The 24429-nt window shown below is 36.2% G+C and overlaps 3 protein-coding genes across 6 annotated transcripts; 2 read left to right on the top strand and 1 right to left on the bottom strand.

The window, feature by feature from the left end:
- The first annotated feature begins 674 nt into the window (after window positions 1–674).
- LOC132149204 (paired box protein Pax-6-like) lies at window positions 675–6989 on the top strand. 4 transcript variants are annotated; one of them, XM_059558218.1, is made up of 9 exons: window positions 675–1094; window positions 3248–3413; window positions 3878–4045; window positions 4377–4451; window positions 4519–4601; window positions 4740–4896; window positions 5200–5270; window positions 6444–6588; window positions 6751–6989. In XM_059558218.1, the coding sequence occupies exons 2-9, from the start codon at window positions 3308–3310 to the stop codon at window positions 6849–6851; spliced, it is 906 nt and encodes a 301-aa protein (XP_059414201.1). In that variant the 5' UTR covers window positions 675–1094; window positions 3248–3307; the 3' UTR covers window positions 6852–6989. The 4 variants fall into 4 exon arrangements, with proteins under 4 accessions (XP_059414201.1, XP_059414200.1, XP_059414203.1 ...); XM_059558217.1 differs by having other exon boundaries at window positions 6444–6989; XM_059558220.1 differs by lacking the exon at window positions 4377–4451.
- A 6121-nt stretch (window positions 6990–13110) lies between these two features.
- bcl2l12 (BCL2 like 12) lies at window positions 13111–18875 on the top strand. Its single transcript, XM_059558214.1, has 7 exons — window positions 13111–13676; window positions 14412–14676; window positions 15617–15821; window positions 17699–17815; window positions 17997–18070; window positions 18271–18528; window positions 18617–18875. Exons 1-7 carry the CDS (start codon window positions 13507–13509, stop codon window positions 18656–18658), a joined length of 1131 nt encoding a protein of 376 aa, XP_059414197.1. The 5' UTR covers window positions 13111–13506; the 3' UTR covers window positions 18659–18875.
- A 71-nt stretch (window positions 18876–18946) lies between these two features.
- LOC132149205 (tetraspanin-4-like) lies at window positions 18947–24035 on the bottom strand. Its single transcript, XM_059558221.1, has 8 exons — window positions 23532–24035; window positions 22705–22774; window positions 21411–21602; window positions 20509–20583; window positions 20303–20398; window positions 20109–20222; window positions 19506–19589; window positions 18947–19413 (listed from the first exon to the last, which is right to left on the bottom strand). The coding sequence occupies exons 2-8, from the start codon at window positions 22771–22773 to the stop codon at window positions 19345–19347; spliced, it is 699 nt and encodes a 232-aa protein (XP_059414204.1). The 5' UTR covers window position 22774; window positions 23532–24035; the 3' UTR covers window positions 18947–19344.
- Between the last annotated feature and the right edge of the window lie 394 nt (window positions 24036–24429).

Below are 24429 nucleotides of genomic sequence, written 5' to 3' on the forward strand. Positions count from 1 at the left end.
TTTGCATGTAATGGTACTAGCGAGCATGGATCGTACAGAGAACAGAGTGATGTGTGAAATTGTGTCTTGTTTAAAAATTCAACAATATAAAGGTCTGTTCATCAAAATACATTTTCAGCACGGCAGCTTATATATGTGTCCTTGTGTGTTTTATTATTATTTCAATTGCTTTCTTTTAACCCTCGTGTTCTTTTTGGGGAAAAGATGGCACCAATACCATTTAAAAAAAAATACTAAAATAAGTATATAAATAATAGATCAACACTTAGGCTCACCAAGGCTGCATTTATTTGTAATATAGCAATATTGTTTAAAAAACTGTTTTCTGTTTCTGTGTGCTTTTAAAAATAATTTATTTCTGTGATGGCAAAGCTGAATTTTCATGTCTGAAATGAATTTGAGTACTTTATGATAAATCATATATTCATTTTATTTAGATCAGCATAGGGTTTTGATTATTGCACAGGAACACATTAAAATAATGAAATTAATTTTTTAATTTTTTTACATTGGTGTTGATCACAGCAGTGCAGAGCCGGCCATCAGAGCAGGTGCATGATCTGAAGCTCTCTCACAGCTCTTTAGCCATTTTTGGAAGTCATTACCTAAAAAAGTTAATTGCCTTTTTGATACTTTAGAAATAGCTTCACGTCTCCTCTTTTTCAGTCTTTTTTTGCCTCCACCTCTCTCTCTCTCACTTCATCACCCCTTTTCCTGGCATTAAGTCCAGACCTGACACTGACACTGACTCTGTGTGTCATCCCTCTCTCTCTCTTTCCCTCTCTCCCTCATTGCTTCAAGGACCAGAGTGCCTGCAGATGCATTTCTCTGTAGCCCACTACCCCTCCCTCGCCTCCTCTCTTTCGCCCTGTCTAACTCTCTCCATCTTTCTCTCCCTTTCCTCTCCTCCCATGCACCCTGTCTCTCTGTCTCTCTCTCTCTCTCTCTCTCTCTCTCTCGCTCTCTCTCTCTCTCTCGAACACAGTCTAACATTAACAAAGCAAGAGAACAGAGAGAAGGAAAGAGGGATGAACAGAAAGTGATAGAGACACTGAGCAAGTGTGGACCACTTTTACAATTCATTCATCTACCAGGTGAGTCTCCTGCCTTCACTGCCGACACAACGATCGAGACATTAACAGATTCATGACTCTTTTAATTGGAAAAACTAAATAGATTTGGGAACATTACTGGTTAATTGTGGAAAGGTTATTGAAGACTTGACCTTTGACATTTTCAATATGTTGTGTTACACCACCAAAGGCAAAATGTTAATAATTTAAATGTGCTTTTATTTGTCTTTGCTTGAGAGTCATACAAAGTCATATTTAATTAACTGAACTAGTTAATTTAAATTAGTGCAAATGCTTTTAACATGTCTATATACTCGTCAGCATTGCTTTATTTTTTATTTATTCATTTACTATTATACTTTATAAATTCATTGAATATTTTATTATATAGATATGACAACATGTATTATACATAAAGAAGCCTTTGTATATGGATTGTATCAATATTTAACTGTTCATTTCCTGGGATATCTTATCTCATGTAGTTTACATAGTTCCACTATGTCACTTCTCTGTATTTTGTTTCTCCTCATGTTCTAGATCATTCTTTGCCTATGAGGGCCATGTTTTACTCTCAAAACCAATGCAAATGTAATTATGCAAGTGCTTCTAGGTTATTTCAGTGGCTAGATCTTAATGACGATGGCCTCTTTAGTAGCAATGTTAGTAGTTTTACATGCAGAACTATCAATGGAACCAGTGATATTTTTTTCTAATTCTTCACCAGTATTTATTTATTTGAACACTGCTCTAGAAATTAAGTGCAGGTGCTGGCTGTTTTTCTTTTTCTTTTTTACATAAATATACTTGCATTTCAGTTGGTGGCTTCATGCCACCATTTTTTTGTATTTTTTGATGTGTAGAATGAGTTTGTAGTTGAAAATGTGGATTGTGTGCGATTTTGTGCAGTGTATCTATAATTATCTCTTTGTTTTCTTGGTGTGTGTGTGTGTGTCTCTCTGTTGTGTTGTGTTGTGTAGTGTGTGTGCGTGTGTGTGTGTCTGTGTGTATTGTTGTTAACATTAGTTGACAGTATTACTCTCTCCAGTCATGCGTGTGTGTACGACGATGTCAGACTAGATGTTCTGTACTTCTTAATTACTTGCTGTGTGTATGTTTGTGTGTGTGTGTGTGTGTGTGTGTGTAATGAACTGGGTGTGTGTGTATGTGTGTGTACTTGTGACAGGTACATAGAGAGATACATAGCTAAAGAGAGTTTAAAATACAATCATTAGATACTTTATTGACATCAGATGGGTCATTCTGTTATTGCTAGTTTTATCTAGATTTTAAGTAAATTTTTATATTTTATTTTAATTTAAATTGCACTGTGTCATCTCAAGAAAGATTCATACATTTGAATATATGCTGGTTGTAGTTATGCCTTCAGAAAGGTAACAGGGTGGATATTTTGTAATTTAATGGGACATTTTCTGTTTGTTTTTTAAGATATAAACCCTTTTAAATTCAGATATTTTAAAGTGTAATTTTTACTATAGAAAATCATCAAAACAGGGTTGACATTCCAAGATAGACATAAAACATAATATAAATGGATAACATTAAATGGACTTTAACTTGTCATTTTGAAAGTTAACTTCTGAAAGGACAACAATGTCATGACAAATTTATTATATTCTATGGAATAGACCATTATTTTAAAAATGTATGAATATGATAATAACAGTGTTAGCACAATACTAAAATCTAGATTTTTTTATAAAAAATGCTAAAATTCTAGCTTTTGTGTCAATATTTGTTGTTCATAAAAATGGACACAGTTGTTAATAAACTGTAGCAAGGAGACATTGCGAACAAAGACTGAAGAAAGGCCAAAAAATTACCATTATAGAAAATTAAAACAGAATAAAATAAACAAGGAAAAGTTACCTGAAAGTTACCACTGTTAAATTAAATCATTAATAATTTAAAAAATGAAATTGCATTATATTCTCAATTAGAAAACATCAACATAATCAGCTTTCAAATTATTAAAATAATAATAATAATAATAATAATAATTAAAGACATGGGAATGCAATACTAAATTGGTGACACAACATAGGCCCAAAGAATAAAGTACTATAAAAGAGCCGAAATTCTGAATTTCATTTATCTGATCTTTCCAAGTAGCTTTTTTTTCCACAGTTTTACCTCTGCTGTCCTTCATTTAGGCTTGGAGTGGTCTGGATGATAGAAGGAGAGGGCCGGTGTTTTCTCACAGGTGACATTTGATGTATGACAACCTAACCATGCTGAACTTACAAAACGGCTCCAGCTGGACCGGCCCAAACAACTGGTACCACCCGGCCGACAGCATCACTCCCCAACACAGAACAGGTATGTGAGCGTTACTGAATGATATCTTTATATATTAGTGGAGCACCTCTGTGTGTGAATCTACGCTGTATGTGTGCTTGCGTTTGTGAAGTCAGCTTTGCAGTGAACCAGCAATTCTTATACTTGACTGAGCACAAACAGAGGGAGCCAACAGCTACACCATCAGCACACATGTGCACCCACATACAAACATGGCAGTCTCTGGCCTTGACATCCTCGCTTTCATTACAGGAAGGAGGAAGTAAAGCAAGCAGACACAGAATTAGATGCCCATAATACAGTTGCTGCTTATTCACACGTACACAAATAAGGTCAAATTGTCAAACACAAGATGATGCGGTGCACTACAATTACACAGTCCTCAAAGAGACAGTTCTGTCTGTTTAATAACACACACATTTGCACAATGAAATGCAGCACTCTTAAAAGACTCTCTAAAGTTGAATGCTTTTTTTTTCTCTCAGATGGTTGTGTGGAAGATCTGAATGTGCAGATGGCCGGAGCAGGGGAAGGAGTGGTGCAGGGAGAGAGGGATGAGGTGGATGAGTCGCAGCTACACCTACAGCTAAAGAGGAAGCTGCAGAGGAACCGCACCAGCTTCACCCAGGAGCAGATCGATGCCTTGGAGAAAGGTGTGCCTCAAAGCGCTGGCTCGCACGGAGCTTTCCATGCTAAATAATCTCAGTCCTAGAGAGGATGTATTTGTGTGGGATTGTTTTTGCTTTTTGCATTTGTAAATAATGGATCTTTTACGCTTCCACATTTCTTTCTTATACTTTCATGTTGTGTCTTTCCCTTTTTTCTAAACAGTTGAAAGCATAGTTGACCCAAGAATGAATGTTGTGTTTAATTTTTTTTACTCACCCTCAAGTTGTTTCAAACCTGTATAATGTTTTTCTTCTGTGGAACACAAAAGAAGATATTTTGAAAAATGCCTGTGTTTTTTTGCCCACACAATGAAAGTCAATGGGGTCCAAAGGGTTCTACAGAAGAATGTCACACGGGTTTGGAACTACATGACAACATTTTCATTCTTAGGTAAACTATCCTGTTACAATTTAAAATGTGCATTTCTGCTTGTATTAAATGTTAGTCTGTTTTACAGAGTTTGAAAGGACTCATTACCCAGATGTCTTTGCTAGAGAGAGACTGGCTGCAAAGATTGATCTTCCAGAGGCCAGAATTCAGGTACTGCCTTGTTAAATGTGAAATATTTCAATGATCTTCTTTGAGATTTTATGGTAGTACTGCTGAAGTGCCTTTAAACAATACATAAAGACACTGTCCATTATGCACTGAGTCTGACCCATATTGGGTGATTGACAGGTATGGTTCTCTAATCGGAGAGCTAAGTGGAGAAGGGAGGAAAAGCTGAGAAACCAGAGGAGATCAGGGGGCACCAGTACCTGTCCTCAGACACATACTCCCCTGAGCACGTCCTTCACCTCCCCAGTATATCACTCCCATCATATCAACAGCTCAGGTACATCTTCTTTAATGACTTACTTCACAATATTGCTAAACATTTGACAACTGAATTTGTCCACTACTTTCTCTCCTATTTTCATGCATAATAAAATGGTTTTTGTTCACTTTGGACTGTTTGTTACTATTCTTTCTTCAAAGTCCACAATTCATATATAAAAGTCAAAGTTCTATATTTCCATGATTGTTACATATACAGTATTACCAAAGTTAATTAAATACCAAAGCAGTGATAATGCATAATAATAGTAATAATAATAATAATGAATTGTTCCTATCCTCTTGTGTTCTCTCATATAAGGCTCAATGCACAGTCGGAGTGATTCGTCTCTTTCAGGCTATAGCTCTCTGTCTGTCTTCTCCAGTATGCAGGTAAATCACGATGACCTTCTCTTGCAGTCTACCATAGTATCTTAATAGGCAAGTTACCTTAACAAATGGATATGTAATTCTACATCATTAAATAATGTACTTGGTCATTTTTTTAATATCAATCAGTCAGAATACTGATAGTGGCGCCCAAAAGCAAACGTTTTATGTTGCAAACGCCAGTGTATTGAAAGGATAGTTCACCCCAAATGTAAAAAATCTCTTATTTATTCACTCTCACGTGGTTTAAAAGCTGTATGACTTTCTTTCTTCAGCGGAACATAAAATAATATATTTTAAATGTCTAACAAAATGTAATCCAATGGGAAATTATTTGTAAACAAAACTGTTTGGTTACCAATATTCTTCAAAATAACTTAAACTGTGTTCCACTCGAGAAAGAAAGCCATGCAGTTTTTGAACGCCGCGAGGGGGAAATATAATGATTTTTAATTTAGGGGTGAACGATTTCTGGGTGCTTGTTTGACGTATGCACTTAGCGGTTACTCAAAACGGTGTTTTGCGGTTTTAAAGTAACGTCACAGTCACCTGTATGTAAAACATAAACTATTTATTCTATCTAGACATTTGTTTTTAATGTCATTAAAAAAATGATGCTCTCTCAAACATAACAGCACCAGCCTTTTGTTTCTTTAAAGCATGCAATACAAAGTGCTTTCTACAATATTAAATAATGCAGACAAAAAGATTCTAGTACACGCACATATTACACAACTGAAAGGTAAAACCATGAGTCCTCCTGACATTTAAAATAATTTAAAATAGCTTAAAAGCGCCCTCTAGTGTTTCTGATGGAATATACACACCCTGCTGTAGTTTAAAAAAAAAAAAAAACTTGCACGTTTACAGCAGCTTTACAGTTCAGCAGGTCAGATTTAGTCCATAAATCCCCTCTCTAACAAATATAACTTCATCATATTTAATGACCTCATGCACTCTTTTCATTTACATCATAGCATCACACCATCAATTTCCTGATAGGACTGTGGCACATTGATGTAAAACAACATAATAAAAACCCTGGAATAAACTTATATGGGGTGTTTTTTTTGGCATAATAAGCATTCCACTGATTTTACTACTGAAACTGTTGATACTCTAATTGAAATGAGATTAATCTTTTATCTTTGTTTTCTCTTCTCTTCTCTCCTTTAGTCTTTGCCCTCCCAGTCCACTCCAACTTACTCCTGCATGTTGCCTCCTTCTCCTTCTGCCCTCCCCCCTCTTTCCCGTAAATTTGACTCCTCATCTTACACCTCTCCCCACCTCCCTCCCCCACCCACGGCCAGCGCTAACACAGGTGCGTACCGTTTTGTAACGTACTCCACCCTCACACTGCATATTAATGCTCTAATCCACAGGCCAAAACACTGCATGAGGAATGAGTGTGTGAATGTGGTTTAGCTGCTTTGTGGTTTTCTTTTGTGTCACAAATTAGTCATCAGAGGTGGGTCTCTTTCAGGATTCTTTCCTGGTGTTTCTGCAGCAGGGCAGACTTCAGTTCAAGGCGTCGAACAGGAGCTGGGACAAGGTCTGAGTCAGTACTGGACGAGACTGCAGTAAAAACAGACCTTATCATTATCAGACATAACCAGCAGAGCTTCAATCAGCAACTTTGAGCAAATTATTTAACAAAAAAAAGTGTCAGGAAACCCTTTAGATTATGTACACATCAGGGAAGCAGTCTATGTAAGCCATAATAATAATATATATATTAAAAAAAAAACTCACAAATCTGCACAGACAGATAAGAAAATGGACTCCAGCATTTTTGATCTTCACAGTTATAGGCCTAGTCAGCACCAGGCCAGACAATAACACAAACTAGTCCAGCTAACGTTCTCAGCTATTGGAGAACAGTACAAAATAGCTGAGGCCAAAACCTTGCCTCATGTTTATGCAAAAACAATTGTTGTTTAATTGATGTGCCACTTAAAATCAATGTGATAAACTGCATGTGACCAAAAATGAGGATGGTTAAAGCTGCTGCAGCTGTGGTTCAAAAGTTTGGGTTTGGCAAGATTGTTAGAAAGTTTTAATGTTTCTTATGCTAAGGGCGCATTTATTTGATTAAAAATACAGTTAAAACTGAAATATTATGAAATATATTTGACAATTTAAAATAAATTTTGATTTGCATCAAAAGGAACATTTCTTAGTATCAATATTTAAAAAAATATGTGCTGCCTAATATTTTTGTGGAAACTGTGGTACCTTTTACCCCAGGATTCTCTTATAAATAGAAAGCTCAAAAGAACAGCATTTACTTGAAATAAAAATATTTTGTAATTTTATAAATGTCTATACTGTCAGTTATGATCAGTTTAATGTATCCTTGCTGAATAAAAGAAAAAAAACTTACTAACCCCAGATTTTAAACAGTAGTGTAGATTTATGGCATTGAAAATGACTGTTATGAGAAAGTCTGTTATGAGCCTATCAGTCACCACAGGGAGAAACCAATGACAATCAAGCTTACACCCAAGCTAAGAAATGACAATCATTCAAGTGCACAAAGAAGCCCAAAATAATAAAAACAATATAAATAAATAAAATAAATGGCTGTAGCCAATGACAATCAAAATACGTTATTGCCAATGGCTGCAAAGACAATCAAACATACAACCGACCATGTGTAATATATGGAAATTTAAGCTAATGATTTATTACTGTACATTGTTAAATGGACATTACTGTGATTTGATTATTGTTTTATTTTACCACTCTGTAACATTCATAAGTTTTTTTGTCTCTCCTGCCAGATCCCATGAACTCACTGTAGATTTGTATGTCTGAATGTGTGTGAAAATAAAAGAGAGGCCGCGATAGAGAGAGTGACCATGTTACTGTATTTATTGTTAGAACTGTGAACATTTTAGTGTAAACCATTTTGTGGAATAACTAAACATTGAAATAAAAATATTACAGTGAAAAAGAACAACATGCATTTGTGTTTGTTTGTCTTTTCCCTCTTTATCATGCAGATATTTGTATTCATTCTTGGTGAATATCCAGAACATTCTTCTATGTTTTTTTTTTTTTAATTTCCTCTCATCTTTATCTTTTTGTCTCTAGAGTAACTGTAAATTGGTTTACTAGTGGCCGTTTGGATTGTTTACTTAGTACTGTCACTGAACAGTAGCATTTCCTGCCTGTGTGCTGGTGGATTTCCTGTTTTTGTTACTTACATCACCACACCCATTGAAAATAATGTTCTGACAAAGTTATTCTCACATGGACTCAGACAGTACAGGAGTTATGAATAACTTTGATGTCATAAGATATTTTCTCATACCACATATATAGACAATATATAGTATATGTTTATAAACGTGTATACAATAAACAAGGAGAGATTCAAATGAAACTTGGTTTAACCAAATTTGCCGTTTGTCCTTGGAATTTCTCATGGCATGCCACTCACAATGCCATTCCGGATACGCTTAGAGGTCAGACTCTGCCCATATCTGAGATTTATCCTCCAGGTTTCCGGTGCACTACACTTGATGAGTTTAATTAAGGCCGATGTTAATGAGCTGTGGAGACCGGGAAGGCAAAGCACGCAAATGTTTTCATATGAGCAGAGGTCACTATAATAGTCACGTCTCTTCTATTCCCACGAGTCCCGATCAGAGCATGTGTTATCTAGTCTGTGTGAACATGTGAACCTCCCTCAAACTCATCACTCCATCTCTACCCCTCCCTCTATCTGTTCATCTCTTGCCCTCTGCACACAGTCTTGGCCTGTGGTTCTCAACTGGATAAACACATCCTCTGTTTCTCATGCAAACTTCCCTGGAACAGCTGAATGTGAAAGATGCAAAATCTGATGCAGTTTACTTTTGTTTAGATGTTAAAATTATATTTCAGGTTCATAACAAGTTAAGCTCAGAAGACTTGTGCATGAATGCTGCTTATCTAGCGTAACTTCTGAATATTCCTTCAGCAACGATCCTCATCTGACAGATCCTTTTCTAATTCAAAATGACTAAAACATTGTGCATATGGCAGGTTGGCCTAATAAACAAAAGTATTATTCTAGCACACAGGTTAGGTCACTGGGAGTCTTTAGACTGTGCTTAAAGGACATTATAGCATTGAAAATGCACAATTAGTACAATTCAGATCCATTTAATTTTGCTTAATGCCCACAAAATCTTTTTTTGTTTTTTTTCAGAGAGGGGTAGCCATTTTGAGCTCTGAGTCCACCAATCTCTATGTGTGTGTGTCTCTCTGAGAGTTCTTTGCTGGTTTCCTGTCACAGAGGAAGTGCCTCACCCAGCTGTGTTGCTCCCTATTGGCTCACGGTCAGGAGAACAGTGATTTCGAGCTGATAGGGTGGCCGAGCAAGGGATAGAGGGAGTGCGGAGCAAAGAGAGGGACAAGCAGTCAGGACAGGTCAGAGGGTAGGCAGAAAGAAGAGAGTGCACAGCTAAATAAAGACAGACAAGATGAAGAGAGCCAGTGAAGGAGGGTGCAGACGCGAGAGCATATCATCTCTGCTAAAGAGGAAATAACTGAGGTAAGACATCAGAGAGCAGATGAAACTTCACAGAAGAGGACAGATATGAATGTACAAATATAAAAAAAAGCCTGAGAATTGGTTAACTTTAAATGATGAAGGATGTTGGTGCTGAGAGGCTTTTTTGTGGTAACTACAGATTTTAGTTTAATGTCTTTACTGATATTTTCTGTACCTGCAATTTCTTACTGATGAACAACATTGTGACCTTTCGAATTTGTGTGGACTTTCAATGGTACTTAACCCAGAATGTTTGCAAACTTATATATCTCTCATTAGTTTCACATAAATCTGAATTTCTTCTTGCTCCCTTTCAGTCTTGTCAGCCTGAATTGCTCTCAGCATGCTTTTTTTTTTTTTGATAATGACTGACCTTTTTCTATCAATGCTCATCCATACTTTCTCAACAATTGATTTCATAACATGTTACTATGTTTGCTTTTCTCAGTCTGACCGTCCATCTCTGTCTCTCCCAATCCTTGTACCAGTGTCTGGTTTACAGATGACGCTGGACGCGGTTTGGGGGGGGCTGAGAGTGGACAAACGCTCCCCAACTTTCTTATCACCAAGAGCCTATCGACAGTATAGTAGCTATTAGAACCAGTCACCAAATAACTCTCTATTCTCAGTGGCTGAGAAATATGTTGTTGTTGTTTTGTCTGAAAATAAACCCTATTTGGTGAAACATACCCGAGTGCTTTAATTGTTTTTTCAGTTGTTTCAGTGTATTTTTCTTTTTTTATTATATTTTTTATTTTATTTTTTTGCATTTGTTTTACTTTAGTGTACATTCAATTCGTCAAAACAGAAATCTGTCTTCAACACCAGCATACAAGACTGACAGAAGTGAACAGTAAATAAACATTAGACATGTATATGGAAGTTAACGTTATGAACAAATGTAGCCTACACTTTAAAAAATAATAATAACTTTAAAATAGCAAAGTAACATCAAAACTAAGAGTAAAATAGCTATAGGACAATTATAGCCAATGGAACAAATGATTTATTTTATTTTATGTCTTGACTTGTAACTGTACCATTTCAACACACTGCAAGACTGAAGCCTCTCCACTGGGAAATGGCTTCGCCCTGGTCCTCCTCAGAGACATGCGCAGTGCGCGCAGATAAAGTCGGTCATTCTCACTCCGTAGGACGGACAAATTAATGACGCGGTATCAGTGAAACCGGTGGAGAAGCTGAAGCTCTGTCGGTATCGTATCTATAACGCCGATATGAATCACCGCTTCAGATCTGATTTGATTCGCCGTGAGATCTGACCTACATCTGAACTCTCCAATAACATCAGACACAAGCGACTAAACTCGTCTGAATTTTGACACAGTTTGAGTCTGTGTCGCGCGGAGCTGTTTTGTTTTTAGTGTCCTTGTTTTAAATACTACTGAATTTGTCAATGCATTTGGTTGCGTTCAACTTTAACACGTCGCCACTCAACTGATTCCTTCGGACGTCGAGGTGACATTATTTACCAGGTATGAGCGAGTATCCTAACTTACTTTTTTAAGACAGCTATTTTCTGATGATGTTTGATTTCATCCAAGACGGTCTGTTGTTTTAGTTGCATCCTCTTCAGACTGTTACTGAAATTCAGGTGTAAGTTACTGTAGCACAACTGTTTTATTACAGTGTGTCATAAAAAGAGTATCACAAGTTGTTCATATATGTCAAGATACATTGAATATGGTGTGGCAGAATTAGTTTAAACATCCATAGGCTGCACCTGGATTCCTTTTATGTATCTTAGTAATTCATTTCAGTCAATTATACATTTACACATTAGTGCTAGGCCTACTAACTTGACATTTCACTGACACACAAAAAGCCCACCACTCTAACCGCATATATAAATACATTTCTAGGATGTTTAGTTTGTCTGAAGTAACTTTACCGTAGGCTACTAAGTTAGTTTAGTAGTAATAATCACCCTTAGTCAGGTTATGTACAGACAAACTAGACATCTACAAAGTTGGGTTAGTACTAAGTTCTGATCTGGGATTTAAGTTAAGGTCTGACAAGGTTACTAAGAGGATTTTACGACCCTAGAGTAAAGGATTGTGTCCCTACATGTGCTCAGTGTGTGAAAAACAGAAGCAGGGAGCCACAGTCACCTGATGACACTGAGAAACTTTGAAATTGTTTGTTATACTTCACAGTCATAGAATAAAGGACATTGTTTTTGGCGCATCATTTGTCAATAATGTATAAAGCGCCATTCAAGCTTGGTCAAGAATGTGTCAGTCTGACAGTCTGTTTTGCAATGAGGAAAATTCCTCTTTTGAAATACACTGTAGTATGTATGAATGTGTGGTGAGTGATAAACATGTCACTACAGCAGAAATCGATTTATGGGTTTTTTTTTCCGCTTCTGCTGTGAAATCCACACTTGCATGCCTTAGATGGAAGCTGGTTAGAATTTTGTTTGTTTTTAAAAATTTTTTAGGGTTTTATGGTATTGGGTAAACGTTTAGACTGCCTCAGGTTTACATTTAGTACTTTTTATAGGTATATTTAATAATTCCATTAATCACAGAATACAGTATTTCATAATTATTCCAATTTCATTATTATAAGTTTAACATAAAGCTCATTTTATAATAAAAATAATTATGTCACATAAATTGACAGGGTCTCGTACAAATGGGGTAAGGAGGGAAGTAACAAATGGGGTAACTTCAGACCACGTAACAAACAATTGAAAACATGTCAAGTGTTCTGAGTTGTAAAAAACTGCACTGGCATGCATGAGAGGAACACAATTGCATACGTACAGTGGAACTTCCAAGTTCTTATGAGTCGTAATAACCTGTAGAGCAGAGGAGCGAGTTATTATCATAGTGAATGAGAGGAATCATTGGAATGATATTATGCTTTCAAAGGACCGTCACTGATGTTCTGATGACAATTGTTTGAGATACACACACACACACACACACACACACATATATATATATATATATATAACCATGAAGACAATAAGTCTTTTTTTTTTTTTTTAATTAAACAAAATAAAGAACAAATATCTATCAGTGGGCTAAAACTTTTCCCTTTTATTTAAGTTGCTTTTTTTTCTGCTAAATGGGTGCATCTGTCACACACACACACACACACACACACACACACACACACACTCACACAGAGTTGATACTCTGTTGGTACAAAAAACCCCAATGATTTAATAATAATGTTATAAAATCAATACGTTTTTTGTTTATGTTGAAGTGCTGAGTTTATCATGTTTGTGAAAAGCTATTAATGACGTAGATCAAATGAGGTAAACTGAGGTAAACGGACTGGAACTTCCAGCTCTCATTCCATGTCTTTGTATGCTTGAGTGAGAAATAGCTCATAAGTATGTTTCTGTAATTGTACTTTCACTTCCTTCAAGTAGCCACTTTGAATCGAAGTTCTGTAAAAGTAACTCACTTCTCTTTAAAGATAGGATGGATTATTGGTTTTATTTCAATGCAGAATTCTTCACTGAACTTTAAACATACAAAGTGTACATTGACCTCAAATTAAAAGTTTGTCTTGACTTGAGTTGATGCTCTGGTTTAGTTTTCTTGTGGAAATTTGGTCAGAGGAACATTGGAATTCTGGAGTGGTGTATTTTATTGTTGCATAATATGAAAGTGCCCTCACATTTGAAAGAGTTTTAGTTTTCTCTCTCTCTCAGCGATGGCAGATGTGGTCAGGCCTGCTTCCCCCTCATCCTCCTCCTCTCTCCTGGAGATCGAAGCGGAGACACGGTTGGTGCTCAAGTCTTTTCTGCGTAACTCTCTGTCGATGCCTCCGGGACAGAGGCCTGGAAGAATTGGAGGAGAGTACAACGACCCAAACAAATACAGGTGACACATCTAATTCAAACACACTCACAGTGAAACACTGTAATGATGCAAAATAAAATGACTAATTTTGTATTACTTATTATCACAAACATAAACAATTATATATTTGTTATAAGCAAACATCGGAGATTATTATAGCTAATCTCTCTGACCTGTCTCTGAAGCATATTTTTTTGGACGCTTTAATTCAGTTTATATCGTTTTATCTGCCTGACACTTGAGAAGTCTGTCCAGGAGTTTTTATTCATAAAATATTTTATTACATTTTAACCTAATTTAGAAAAATAACAGAAGCTGGAATGGAAAGATTAATCATGCTTTTCGCCTGTCAATCATTAATAATTTTAGTGGTCAAGTCGTCTAATCTTGGACCAAACCAGTTTGTTATCCTTAATTATATGGACATGCAAATTGGGGTAGTTCACCCCAAAAATGTTAATTCTGTCATCAATTATTCACCCTCCAGTTGTTCTAAACTTGTGTGAGTTTCTTTTATCTACTGAACACAAAATAAGATATTTTGAAGAATGTGGGCAACCAAAGATTCACTGCTCCCCTCTGAGTTCATAGTATGACAAAAGTCTAAAATGGGGACTAAAAACTCAAACAGGTTTGGGACAACTTGAGGGTGAGTAAATGATGACAGAATTTTTGTTTCTGGGCGAAACCAATCTTTAAAGGAAAATCTTCAAAAAAGTTTTTAACATGAAAATGGAATGACCCTTCTCCTTTTAGTGCCTCAACAAAAGATAAATTGAAGAAAGATGCAAATGGATGGGACTCTTTGGATGAGGAGATCAGTGCAGCAGAGGAAAAGAAACATGGAATTAAAAATTTAATAAAAAGAAGACTGAGATCCCGTTCATCTGTGATCCAGCGTGCTAAGAAAGACAGCAGTTCTGACCCGACTCCAAACAACACCCTGGAGAAGAGGAGTCAGCCGGGCCAGTCTGACAAGCCATCAACAAATGGATCACACAGTTTACCCAGAAAAACAGAGGTAAAAATCACTAATTTTTTTTATGATGCAAAGCAACAGTGCTTTTTTGTTTTTGTCAAAAAAATCATATGTATAATTTGCTCTGTTTGCTCATTTTATGTGGCTTCAGAAAAACCTGCAAATTATTTTGATAATCAACACCTTTAACCCTCAAGCATCCTTCATAGAGCAGCCCTTAATGAGTCCTTCGTGGACAAAATTGGGTACAAATGTCTCAGGTGTGATCCTTAAATTGTTATTTTAAATAAATGTCGTAAGACTATTTTCACTTAAGTAAAAACAATGTATGCATTTCGTTTTGTGATTTTTTTTTTTACTTCTTTACCTCTAAAATTACTTTATTGACCTTAATGTAAAATATGCTTATTTATTATTATTATTTTTTACTTCAGTAAAAATATATTAATTCCGGTAAGTCAAAACTGCAAAATTTGCAGCAATTACATGAAATATGAATGGCCACTAGATGGCTGTAGAAGGCCTAATAACTGGCTGCATAGACTGAAATTGCACAAATTGAAATATGCATAGGCATAGATTTAATCACAAATTAAAATAAAAATGTTAGAATTTTTTAAAGAGTAGTCCTTTATTTAAAAAAAATTAAAAAAAAAAAAAAAAATAACTCAAAAAAGAAAAATGGTTGCAAATGTTACCAAACAGGTAAGAATATGAACAATAAACATAGCAAGTAACATGCGCCAAAATAAATATGCATTGCCTACACATGTGATGTGCAACAGGCACACACTGTTGACCATATCTGTAGAGACCGAAACCTGCTCTTGTTTTATCTGGTGCATGAACTGCAAAGCTAATTAAAAGCTTTTATGGGTTCAGTATTAAAAATTTCCAAAATGAATTAATTTAATTTCTTTCTTAACAGTATATTTTAACATTGCCTTTTAGAACTACTTGTTAATGAGAAATCTTCTTTTAGGAAGAGATATTACCACTGTCTTCTGCATCTGAAGAGGAAGGTGACAGAAAATCGGGAGACAAAAAGAAGAAAAAGAAGAAAATACTGAAGATATCTGATATACTCAAAAAAGTGTCATTAAAAAAAGAAGAGCCTCGTCCTCCGCGCCCAGCATCTCTGCCTTTAAAAGATGTTCCACAACCTGAGGATCTTTCTGTTTCACCATGTAAGTTTCAGATGTAAAATAATTTCTTTAACTTGTTTTATTGATATAGAAGTTGAGACATAGGAGTCTGTTAAGAATGTTTTCTAGATTGTCTTGTTATGCCTGTTCAAAAAGATTGGTAAGATTTTTTTTATTTTTTTATTTTTTTAAAGAAGTCTCTCCAAAATACTCTAAAAACAACAATATTATGAAATGTTATTAGAGTATAAAGTAAAGGTTTACTAGTTTAATATATTTTAAAATGTTGTTTATTCCTGTGATTGCAATGCAATCAACAGACAGTTTCCAGTGTCACAATATCCTCAGAAATAATTTTAATATGCTGATTTGCAGCTCAAGACACATTTCTTAAAGGGGTCATGATGTTTTTTTTTAAAGATTATTATTTTGTGTTGGGTGTAACAGAATATGTTGACATGCTTTGATGTAAAAAAAAAAACACATTATTTTTCAAATACTGTACATTATTATAGGTCCTCTATGCCTCTCTCAATCATGTTGTTTTCTACTAAGTCCCTCGTTCTGACAAGCACAGTCTGCTCTGATTGGCCAACTGACCAGTGCATTGTCATTGGCCGAACACTGCAAGCACTCATCGGAAATGTAACGCCCCTTTCCATAATCACGAGCTTCATCTTTCAAAATAAATGTAAAAACCGTTAATAATGTCCTTAGATTTCCCATCAGTTCAAGCTTGAAAAACGAACAGAGTGGTGTGACACAGTGATGAAGCTCGTATGTGTTTTTGGTACACAAGCCACGGACGGTTAAGAAAGCTGACTCCACTGTGTGACCCTGTCTGTCTCACAGACACACACACAAACACACACACATACATGTGCGTGTGCACACACACGTGACGCTCAAAACTCTGCATTTGAACAGTCAATATCAAATACTAATAATAAAACATACTTACAGTAGCTGATTCAGAAGCGCCAGATTGTCGTAGAAAAGTCAGAATTACCTCCTCTCCTAGGTTCCCAAAATGGTTGTCCATAAAATACTTTGCTGTTCTGTTGTAAGTAATCTTTCAGAAGGCCAAATGAAGTGCTTTCACCTAGAAACACACAGCATCTCCCTGACACGGCTGCTTCAACACTAACTGTGTTGCTGGAACCAAGCCTTCTTTCTTAGCGTGAACATTTGGGCGGCATTATGCAAATCTTCCCACATAGTGACGTAGACATGTGGGTGTGTGTAAATGAGCTGTTTTAGAGTCTTAACTTTGATAAAGTATATCTCTTTGGATTTGAGACTTTAGTCTTTGCAACCTCAGGGATCTTATTTATGCACAAACAGCTTGTAACACTCCAAAGAGAAATGAAAACTTGAAGTCGCATCATATGACCCCTTTAATATCAATAAAAACTGTTGTGCTGCTTATATTTTTTTTTTTCACGATACTTGGCTAAATAGAAATCTCAAAAGAACAGAATTTATTGGAAATATAAATATTCTGTGAAATTTCAAATGGCTTGACTGTTGCTTTTGATCAGTTCATTGCATTCTAACAGACTAAAATACCTTAAAGGGGACATAGCACACACAATTGTCATTTGCTGTCCCAGAAAAACAAACTGCGTCCACTGTTCACGTAACGCTGAAAAAGGTTATCTTTCCCTCACAACCAAAAACACACTCCTTGGATGTTATACGAACATGGAAGGATTGTATTTGGCACATAAATACTCTGTCATAAATCTAAATAGTTTTTTATAACTTGGGCCATGTTTAAGATCCAACACTTTTAATAGTGTAAATAAGTCTAAATGTAAAATATAGCCCCCAACCTACCTGTAAAAACTCTTACTGACCCCAAACTTTGGAACGATAGTATGCGTGGATGTGATATGTTGTGATATGTTTTATCTCAGCCCATCCACCTGAGTTTTATGACGGTGTAGCAGAAACTCTGGACAGAATTGCACAGAAACACAGTGTGAAAAAGAAATCGCCTGTTAAACCAGAGCCTGCGCCAACTGCACTTAAAGGTACATGTAAAACCATTTATTAATGTGTGAAGCATTTGAATTTTATCATAATTTGTGTGATATTCAATTTACAGTGGAATATCAAAACAAGAGCAGATGAATACTAAACAGACCTGTTGAACAGAAATGGATCTTTACTTGTATTGTTTCGAGATTGTTACACTTCTTCTTTTCATCGCAGGCAATGACAAAGAGGCTGTGGTTCAACAGCTAGTTCAGATTCTGACTTCAGAGGGGGATGCCATGAACGGAAAGGTAACGATCCCTTATTTTGTCATGCTTGAAAATGTTTTTTGACTTGTCTTGCTGGGATATAGAGTTATCTTTGCTCTTAAAATGGCTCTTGTCTTCTTGTCATAGAGATTTTCTGAAATAAGCAGTGTTTTGACTGTTTATGGTTATTTTTAGTTAATTACTTTGTGTTTATCATTGTTAATTGGTGTTTATTGTTGTAGATAAACGCCAGTCCCTTCCTGCGGTCCACCCTCACACGCCTCTCCTACCCATCCTTTGCCAAACTCCTTGACATGTACGCCAGTCAGAGTGAAGAGCCCCCCGCTCCGGCTCCAGTCAGCCCTACGCTGCGGCGTCTCGCCATCACCATGGATGTGTCTCGACGAGTGGTCACGGCCACTGGAGTTCAGCGTCTGACGGGGTTTGCTGAACGCTACATGGAGAGCTTCGCACCATGGGTGGTGAGCCATGGAGGATGGGTGAGCAGTTTTTACTGTCTACTTTTAGCATTTTCCAGATTCCAGGCCAAGTTGTCAAGTAAACTGTTTTTGGTGTTTTCATTCACAGGGGAACATTGCACAACTGGATGAGGTTCTGGAGTGTGATTGACCTCAGTCATTGACCTTACAGTAAATCTGTTCATTATGAACTCTGGATCATGTAGCCTGACCTCTGTGAGGAAAGCAAGAACAAGAACCAGCCAGCTGGGATACTGACACTACTTGATTATATGGTTTCTCTGCTGATGTATTTATTCTTTTGTATTTGGATGTTTCTACATTTTTTAATGTGACTTTTATAGCAAAAATACATGATTTCAATCATCTACTGTTGTATTGCATCATTATTTAGTTGTATTGACATTAATATATTAATAGACATGAATACAGACATTAATATAGTACAGATAATTGGTTTATTATAACAATAATCATATAACATTTGATTTAAATTTAATTGAAATTAACTTTGATCAAAAGTTCATCGCAAGCAGTTATAAGAGTATGGTATTTAACAAAGAGTGCAATAATATTAGGATTTACTTTTCCACCTACTGTATACATTCACTTTATATTCATTTAATAATCTTTTCTTAAGTACATTTTAATTATTTAGGCATTTACCTGGTGAATTAATTTAGCTGAAATTCATCTTCTTCCTAAGTGCAACGGCATAATTTAGGTGCACATGCATATCTCATCCAGTATCTCTAATAGGCAAGTCTGTTTAAACATTTATTACATATTCAGAATTATGTTTTAAAGAGCCCCTGGCACAATGGGGCAAAGGTAGGGTCAGTCCATGTATTTTTCTGCTCGTAGGATTTGACAGTACATCAGCAAGGAGAACACCAAAGCAAGAATCTGGAGGAAGAAAATGCAGTCAAATTATATTTGAGTGCATGCAGCGATTGTATAATAATCAGACTGTATGAGAAACATGCTTTTCAATGTACCTGAACGATTCCAATGCAAACTCCAAACCCAAGCACTGAGGTCATGTTAGCCAGGAGCCAGTCTTTGGCCTTCTCATAGCACGGCTAAGACACATTCAAAAATAAACAAAGAATAAAAAGGTTCGTTCAGCTGCTAATTATCACAAAATAAACCCTGAAATGGCCTAAAAGAGTTTATTTTGCAATAATGATTTGATGAAAGTACATTATCTTCGCTTATAATATGACTACCAAATAAATAAAAAGACATCAAATTTAAATATTTATTTATTCCTGTATGGCAAAGCTGATTTTTTCAGCAGCCGTTACTTTAGTCTTAAGCATCACATGATCATCCAGAACTCATTCTAATATGCTGATCTGCTGTTCAAGAAACATTTCTCATTATTAACAGTTATGCTGCTTAATAGTTTTGTCATTTTTTAATGACTCTAACATGAAAAACCACAAAAGAGACATAAAACAAAGAGCATTAAAATATGTATGTAGGGTTTGTTCTGGCTTTCATTTTACACTAAGCATATGGTTGCAATTACCAATAGTTGGTGGGATTAAGGAATGTGTGGTACTTAGCAAACCCCACGACCCCAGATATGATCTGACCTCTTCCCAGTGCTGGCAGCGATCATTATTATCCCTGCAGCAGGATTCGGGAAGTTGTCCACTGGACGTTTTGTTGTGCCAGTCGGTGTGGTTGCTCACGCCACAGCACTTGAACTGAAGGAAGCAGAATCCATAATTCACTCTGAAGAATCTCAGCCTTCTTCATATTTGTGATTGTTATAAATTCAACTCACAATTCTCTGCATGTTGTCCCAGGATGTTTTTAGCCCTTCATTTGTGAGATATTTTTTCATTCCCTTTTTTAGGTCATCCTTGGCTTTCTTGTCCAACTAAATGGACAAAACAGAGAGAGAAGCAGATAAACAGGAAGTTGAGGGCAACGTGTTTTCCTGAAAGGAAAGGCTGAAATATTTGCAAGGCTCAGACATTAGTCTCTCACCTCTTCATGATACACACTCAAAACCACAATCAGTGCCACTTCTATCAGGACTAGAAACAAGAGGATCACAAAAAACTGAAAGAACCAGAAAAAACTATTAGACCACATGAATGACAACAATATAGACGACATGGTGTATTCTGACAGTATACCCATTCAGGAAAGAAAAATAACAAACAAAATCTTTTTAATATCATCATTGTTTCTTTTGCGCAGCAATGAGATTAAAAGGAGCGCAACTGGAGACTTTCTCTTCTTCTGCTTCTAAGACAAATTAAATAACTGTCCCCTAACATCAGAGATACAGCTGATACTTGAATGAACATCTTTTATACTCAAAATAATTAAATGAATGCACATGAAGCTTAAATTATGTCATTTAAATTACATTATATATCACAAATATACTACAGTTCAAAGGTTTGTGGTTGGTGAGATTTTTAAAATAAGTCTTTTATGCCCAGGAAGGCTGCATTAGTTGATCAAACATACCTTAAAAACAATCAGATTAATCAATTTGATCACAATTAAAATACAGTATCTTTTTATTTATTTACATATGTATATATATATCTTTTTTCTCCAGTCTTCAGTGTCACATGATACTTCAGAAATCAGAAACATCTGAGATGAAGATGATACTTGAATGAACATTGTCCTCTGGGCAGTGTGCATACGTTTTTCTGATGTCAGTAAGGAAAGTGACAAAAAGTGGCATGAGATGTAGACAAGTATGGTGTCCGATACCCGATGCACCATCCAAGTGCACACACACACACACACACACTCCCCCAACCTACAATCCCTGCTGCTTCTGAGACTCAAACCCACGAACTTTGGGTTACAAGTTTGACTCTGTAACCATTAGGCCTTGACTGCCCCCTAGGAACCAGGTATCTTACCGTCATCAACAGACACTTCTGCTCTTTCAGAGCACCAAGGCATCCCAGGAACCCTGTCACCATGGTGATGCCCCCAGCAACAAGCAGCAGGTTGGCGGCGGAGAGTGAAGGGAAGGACAGTGGCAGAGATGAAAACTCTGACTGTGTGAAGGCAAGCCACACCCCAACACCAAATAAACCACATCCTCCCAACTGCAAAAACAAGCACAGGTAAAGAAAATAACAGTACATCATGTTCAGAGAAGTCACTTCCCATCAGTGTAAAGCGATTTAGGTCATTCCGAGGGACAGGTGTTATAGGCCTCCATGGCCTTCATAACCTTTAATAGAATATTAGGTTACTTCATTGCATGTCCTTCTACATGTTTTCTACATGTTAAACAGTTAAGGCTGGAGTACACTACACGGCTTTAAAATTCTGAACAGATTTTGCAAACACTATGCATATAAAAGAGGGAGCATCACACCTCAACAGACTTTCAAGTCATTGAATCTGAACACAATAAACTTTAGCAGAAACATGTGCCTCGTTAGAAATTTCTAACACATAGACATTCAAGACACATGACAAATTGAACAATATTGGCTCAAAATATCAACCTGGATAGTCTTAATAGACACTACGTGATTTCTGTGAACACTTTCAACTGCAGCTGTCCAACATCTACAGTCTGCTTATGACTTTTGGCAAAAATGTAAATCATGGGTGAAGTCTTACAGTTGTTGTTTATAGTTCCAACCTTTAATCCTTGATTATGTTATGCTGAGCAGTGGTCTGTGCATACGTAGGTGGAGAAAAGTGACATGGTTTTTAATTTTTGTTTATTTGTTTGATTTTGAGTGAGTCAATGAACTGATTCGCCTAGTGAATGATTCAATAACAATAATAATTAACAGTTGAATTTGTTTGGACTTTGTTGGGAATTGTAGATGTTAGGGCAACAAAGTATTTGTGTACATTACTCAGTAATAACTTATTGTTTACTGAACTGGGGCTGTATTACTGAAACTTCCCATCTTAATTCTTGATTTAGAAAAAGTTTCCTAAGTCAAATTACCATAATTACCAAACAAATTAGGAATTCGAGTTAAGATATTTCCATAATCTAGCCCCTGTTTTATAAAAACCAGAATACACTTGTGAATCGTATGTATTAGAATAGCCTCATATCATTAAAAACAACGGTTTGAGTTAAAGAAACTCATGCATTTTTAATCAATATGGTCATGTACTACTGAATATGGTTCCAGTCTGCCAAACTCTTATTCGACAGAAGAGTAAAGCAGAACTAACCCAGAAGATGAGGTTGAAGATAAACATGAGGTACTTGACACAGCAGAGACAACATCGTGACACAGACATTCTGCATGAAAGAAGAAAGACAGGATAGAGTCACCAAATGATGATAAACGAATTCTGTGTTCTTTCAACATGTGCAAACTTTCACACTCTCCTGAACTGTAACATGCAGAGGAAGTGCTGTTCCCAGACAGGAAGAAACCACCCTTGTGCTGTACTGCTGATAACTATAAAGCTATTATGATCCTCGTCTGAAACATGTACTCATGCAGGGCCTCTCTCATACCATAAACTCAACTAATTCTGTGTTTCACTTAATTTTCCATGAGCAAAAGGGAACACAATCAAGTTGGTGGTTATTTTGCCCTTTTTGCTACACAAAATGCAGTCCACATGAAACCACAAGAGTATATTATGCATGGCCAGAATGTAAACATATAAGCCCCCTCAGAGTTAGGCATGGATTTATGATCTGATTGCAGTGCTATGTCAGTAATGGTTCTGGAAATTGGTACCATATGTGAATTAAAATTATTATTTTTTTTAAATATGGGAAAATAGAAACCTAATCCTACATTTAGTTTTCTTGTGATTGTAAATGCTCAGAAAAAAGGGACATTAGCTTGAAGCTCTCTTTCTTTTTTTAAGTCAATTTTTTCTAATAATATCTGGTTTGCATAAACACATAATATTGAATAAAATCTGTCATCGATTTCTCCAGTCTGATTCAGCACTGATCAAGTGATTCATAAACAGTACACAAATCTCTATATTTCATATTGTTAAATTAAAATTAAACATGAAGCAAATAGTCGCTTTACCTTGATTTAGATGGAGACAGAAAAAGTGACTGACTGGCAATGAAAAAGTTTCCAGGAACAGAGTTGAGATTTCACTTTGTCCTGACTCCAAAGCTTCCTGTATTGTCTTTTTGCTTCGTAGTGATGAAGGTCATGAGATCTTGCTTTAATTATTCATAGATCAATATTATCTACATCACAGATGTGATTCCTCCAGTTCTTCTAGTTGTTAATGACTCTTCTCAAGGTGCAAAAAAAACATAAAGTCTTCTGGGAAGTGATAAGCTTGAAATATTGGTCTTGTTTTGTCGGATACAGAATTCTTCAGAAGCTTTCCTTTCTTTGTTGTTTAAATCCTTCAGACTCCTATCATTTCTCTCACGTATTCTTCTAATAACCAAATAACGTTAAAGTATTTGTTTGCTTGTTATTGAGTTCCCTCTACCCTAAAGACTAATTCCAGGTTCTCCTTGACTTTCTATCCTTTCAATCAGCTATTTTCCTCCCTCTCTTGTTCCAAATAACTTCCAGATGTAGTTATCAGCCCTCCCCTCTCCCTCTTTCCCTCTCTCCTCCTACTGGTCTCAAGAGAATCCATTCTTTTCCAAGACCCTCCTCTCCTGAATCTTTCTCCCTCCCTCTTTCTCTTGGTTTTGTCCAAACAATCCTGATGGATGTGGCCAGCAGACACACATTTGAGGCTTTACAGTTCACTGAGTGTCTTTCTGTTTACATTGTAGATGTTTAATCTATTAGACACATTACTAACCTTTTGTAGAAACCTACAGAAACACTTTTTAACATCTGTTGGTGAATTTATTAATGTGATACAAGGGGAGTAGGGGACTTATACTCACATATGCACACTTACATACTTAACTATATATATTATATATATGAACTTGCTGAATTCTTTCAT

This window comes from Carassius carassius, chromosome 9, assembly GCF_963082965.1.
Source record: "Carassius carassius chromosome 9, fCarCar2.1, whole genome shotgun sequence".
NCBI classification, from domain to species: Eukaryota; Metazoa; Chordata; class Actinopteri; order Cypriniformes; family Cyprinidae; genus Carassius; species Carassius carassius.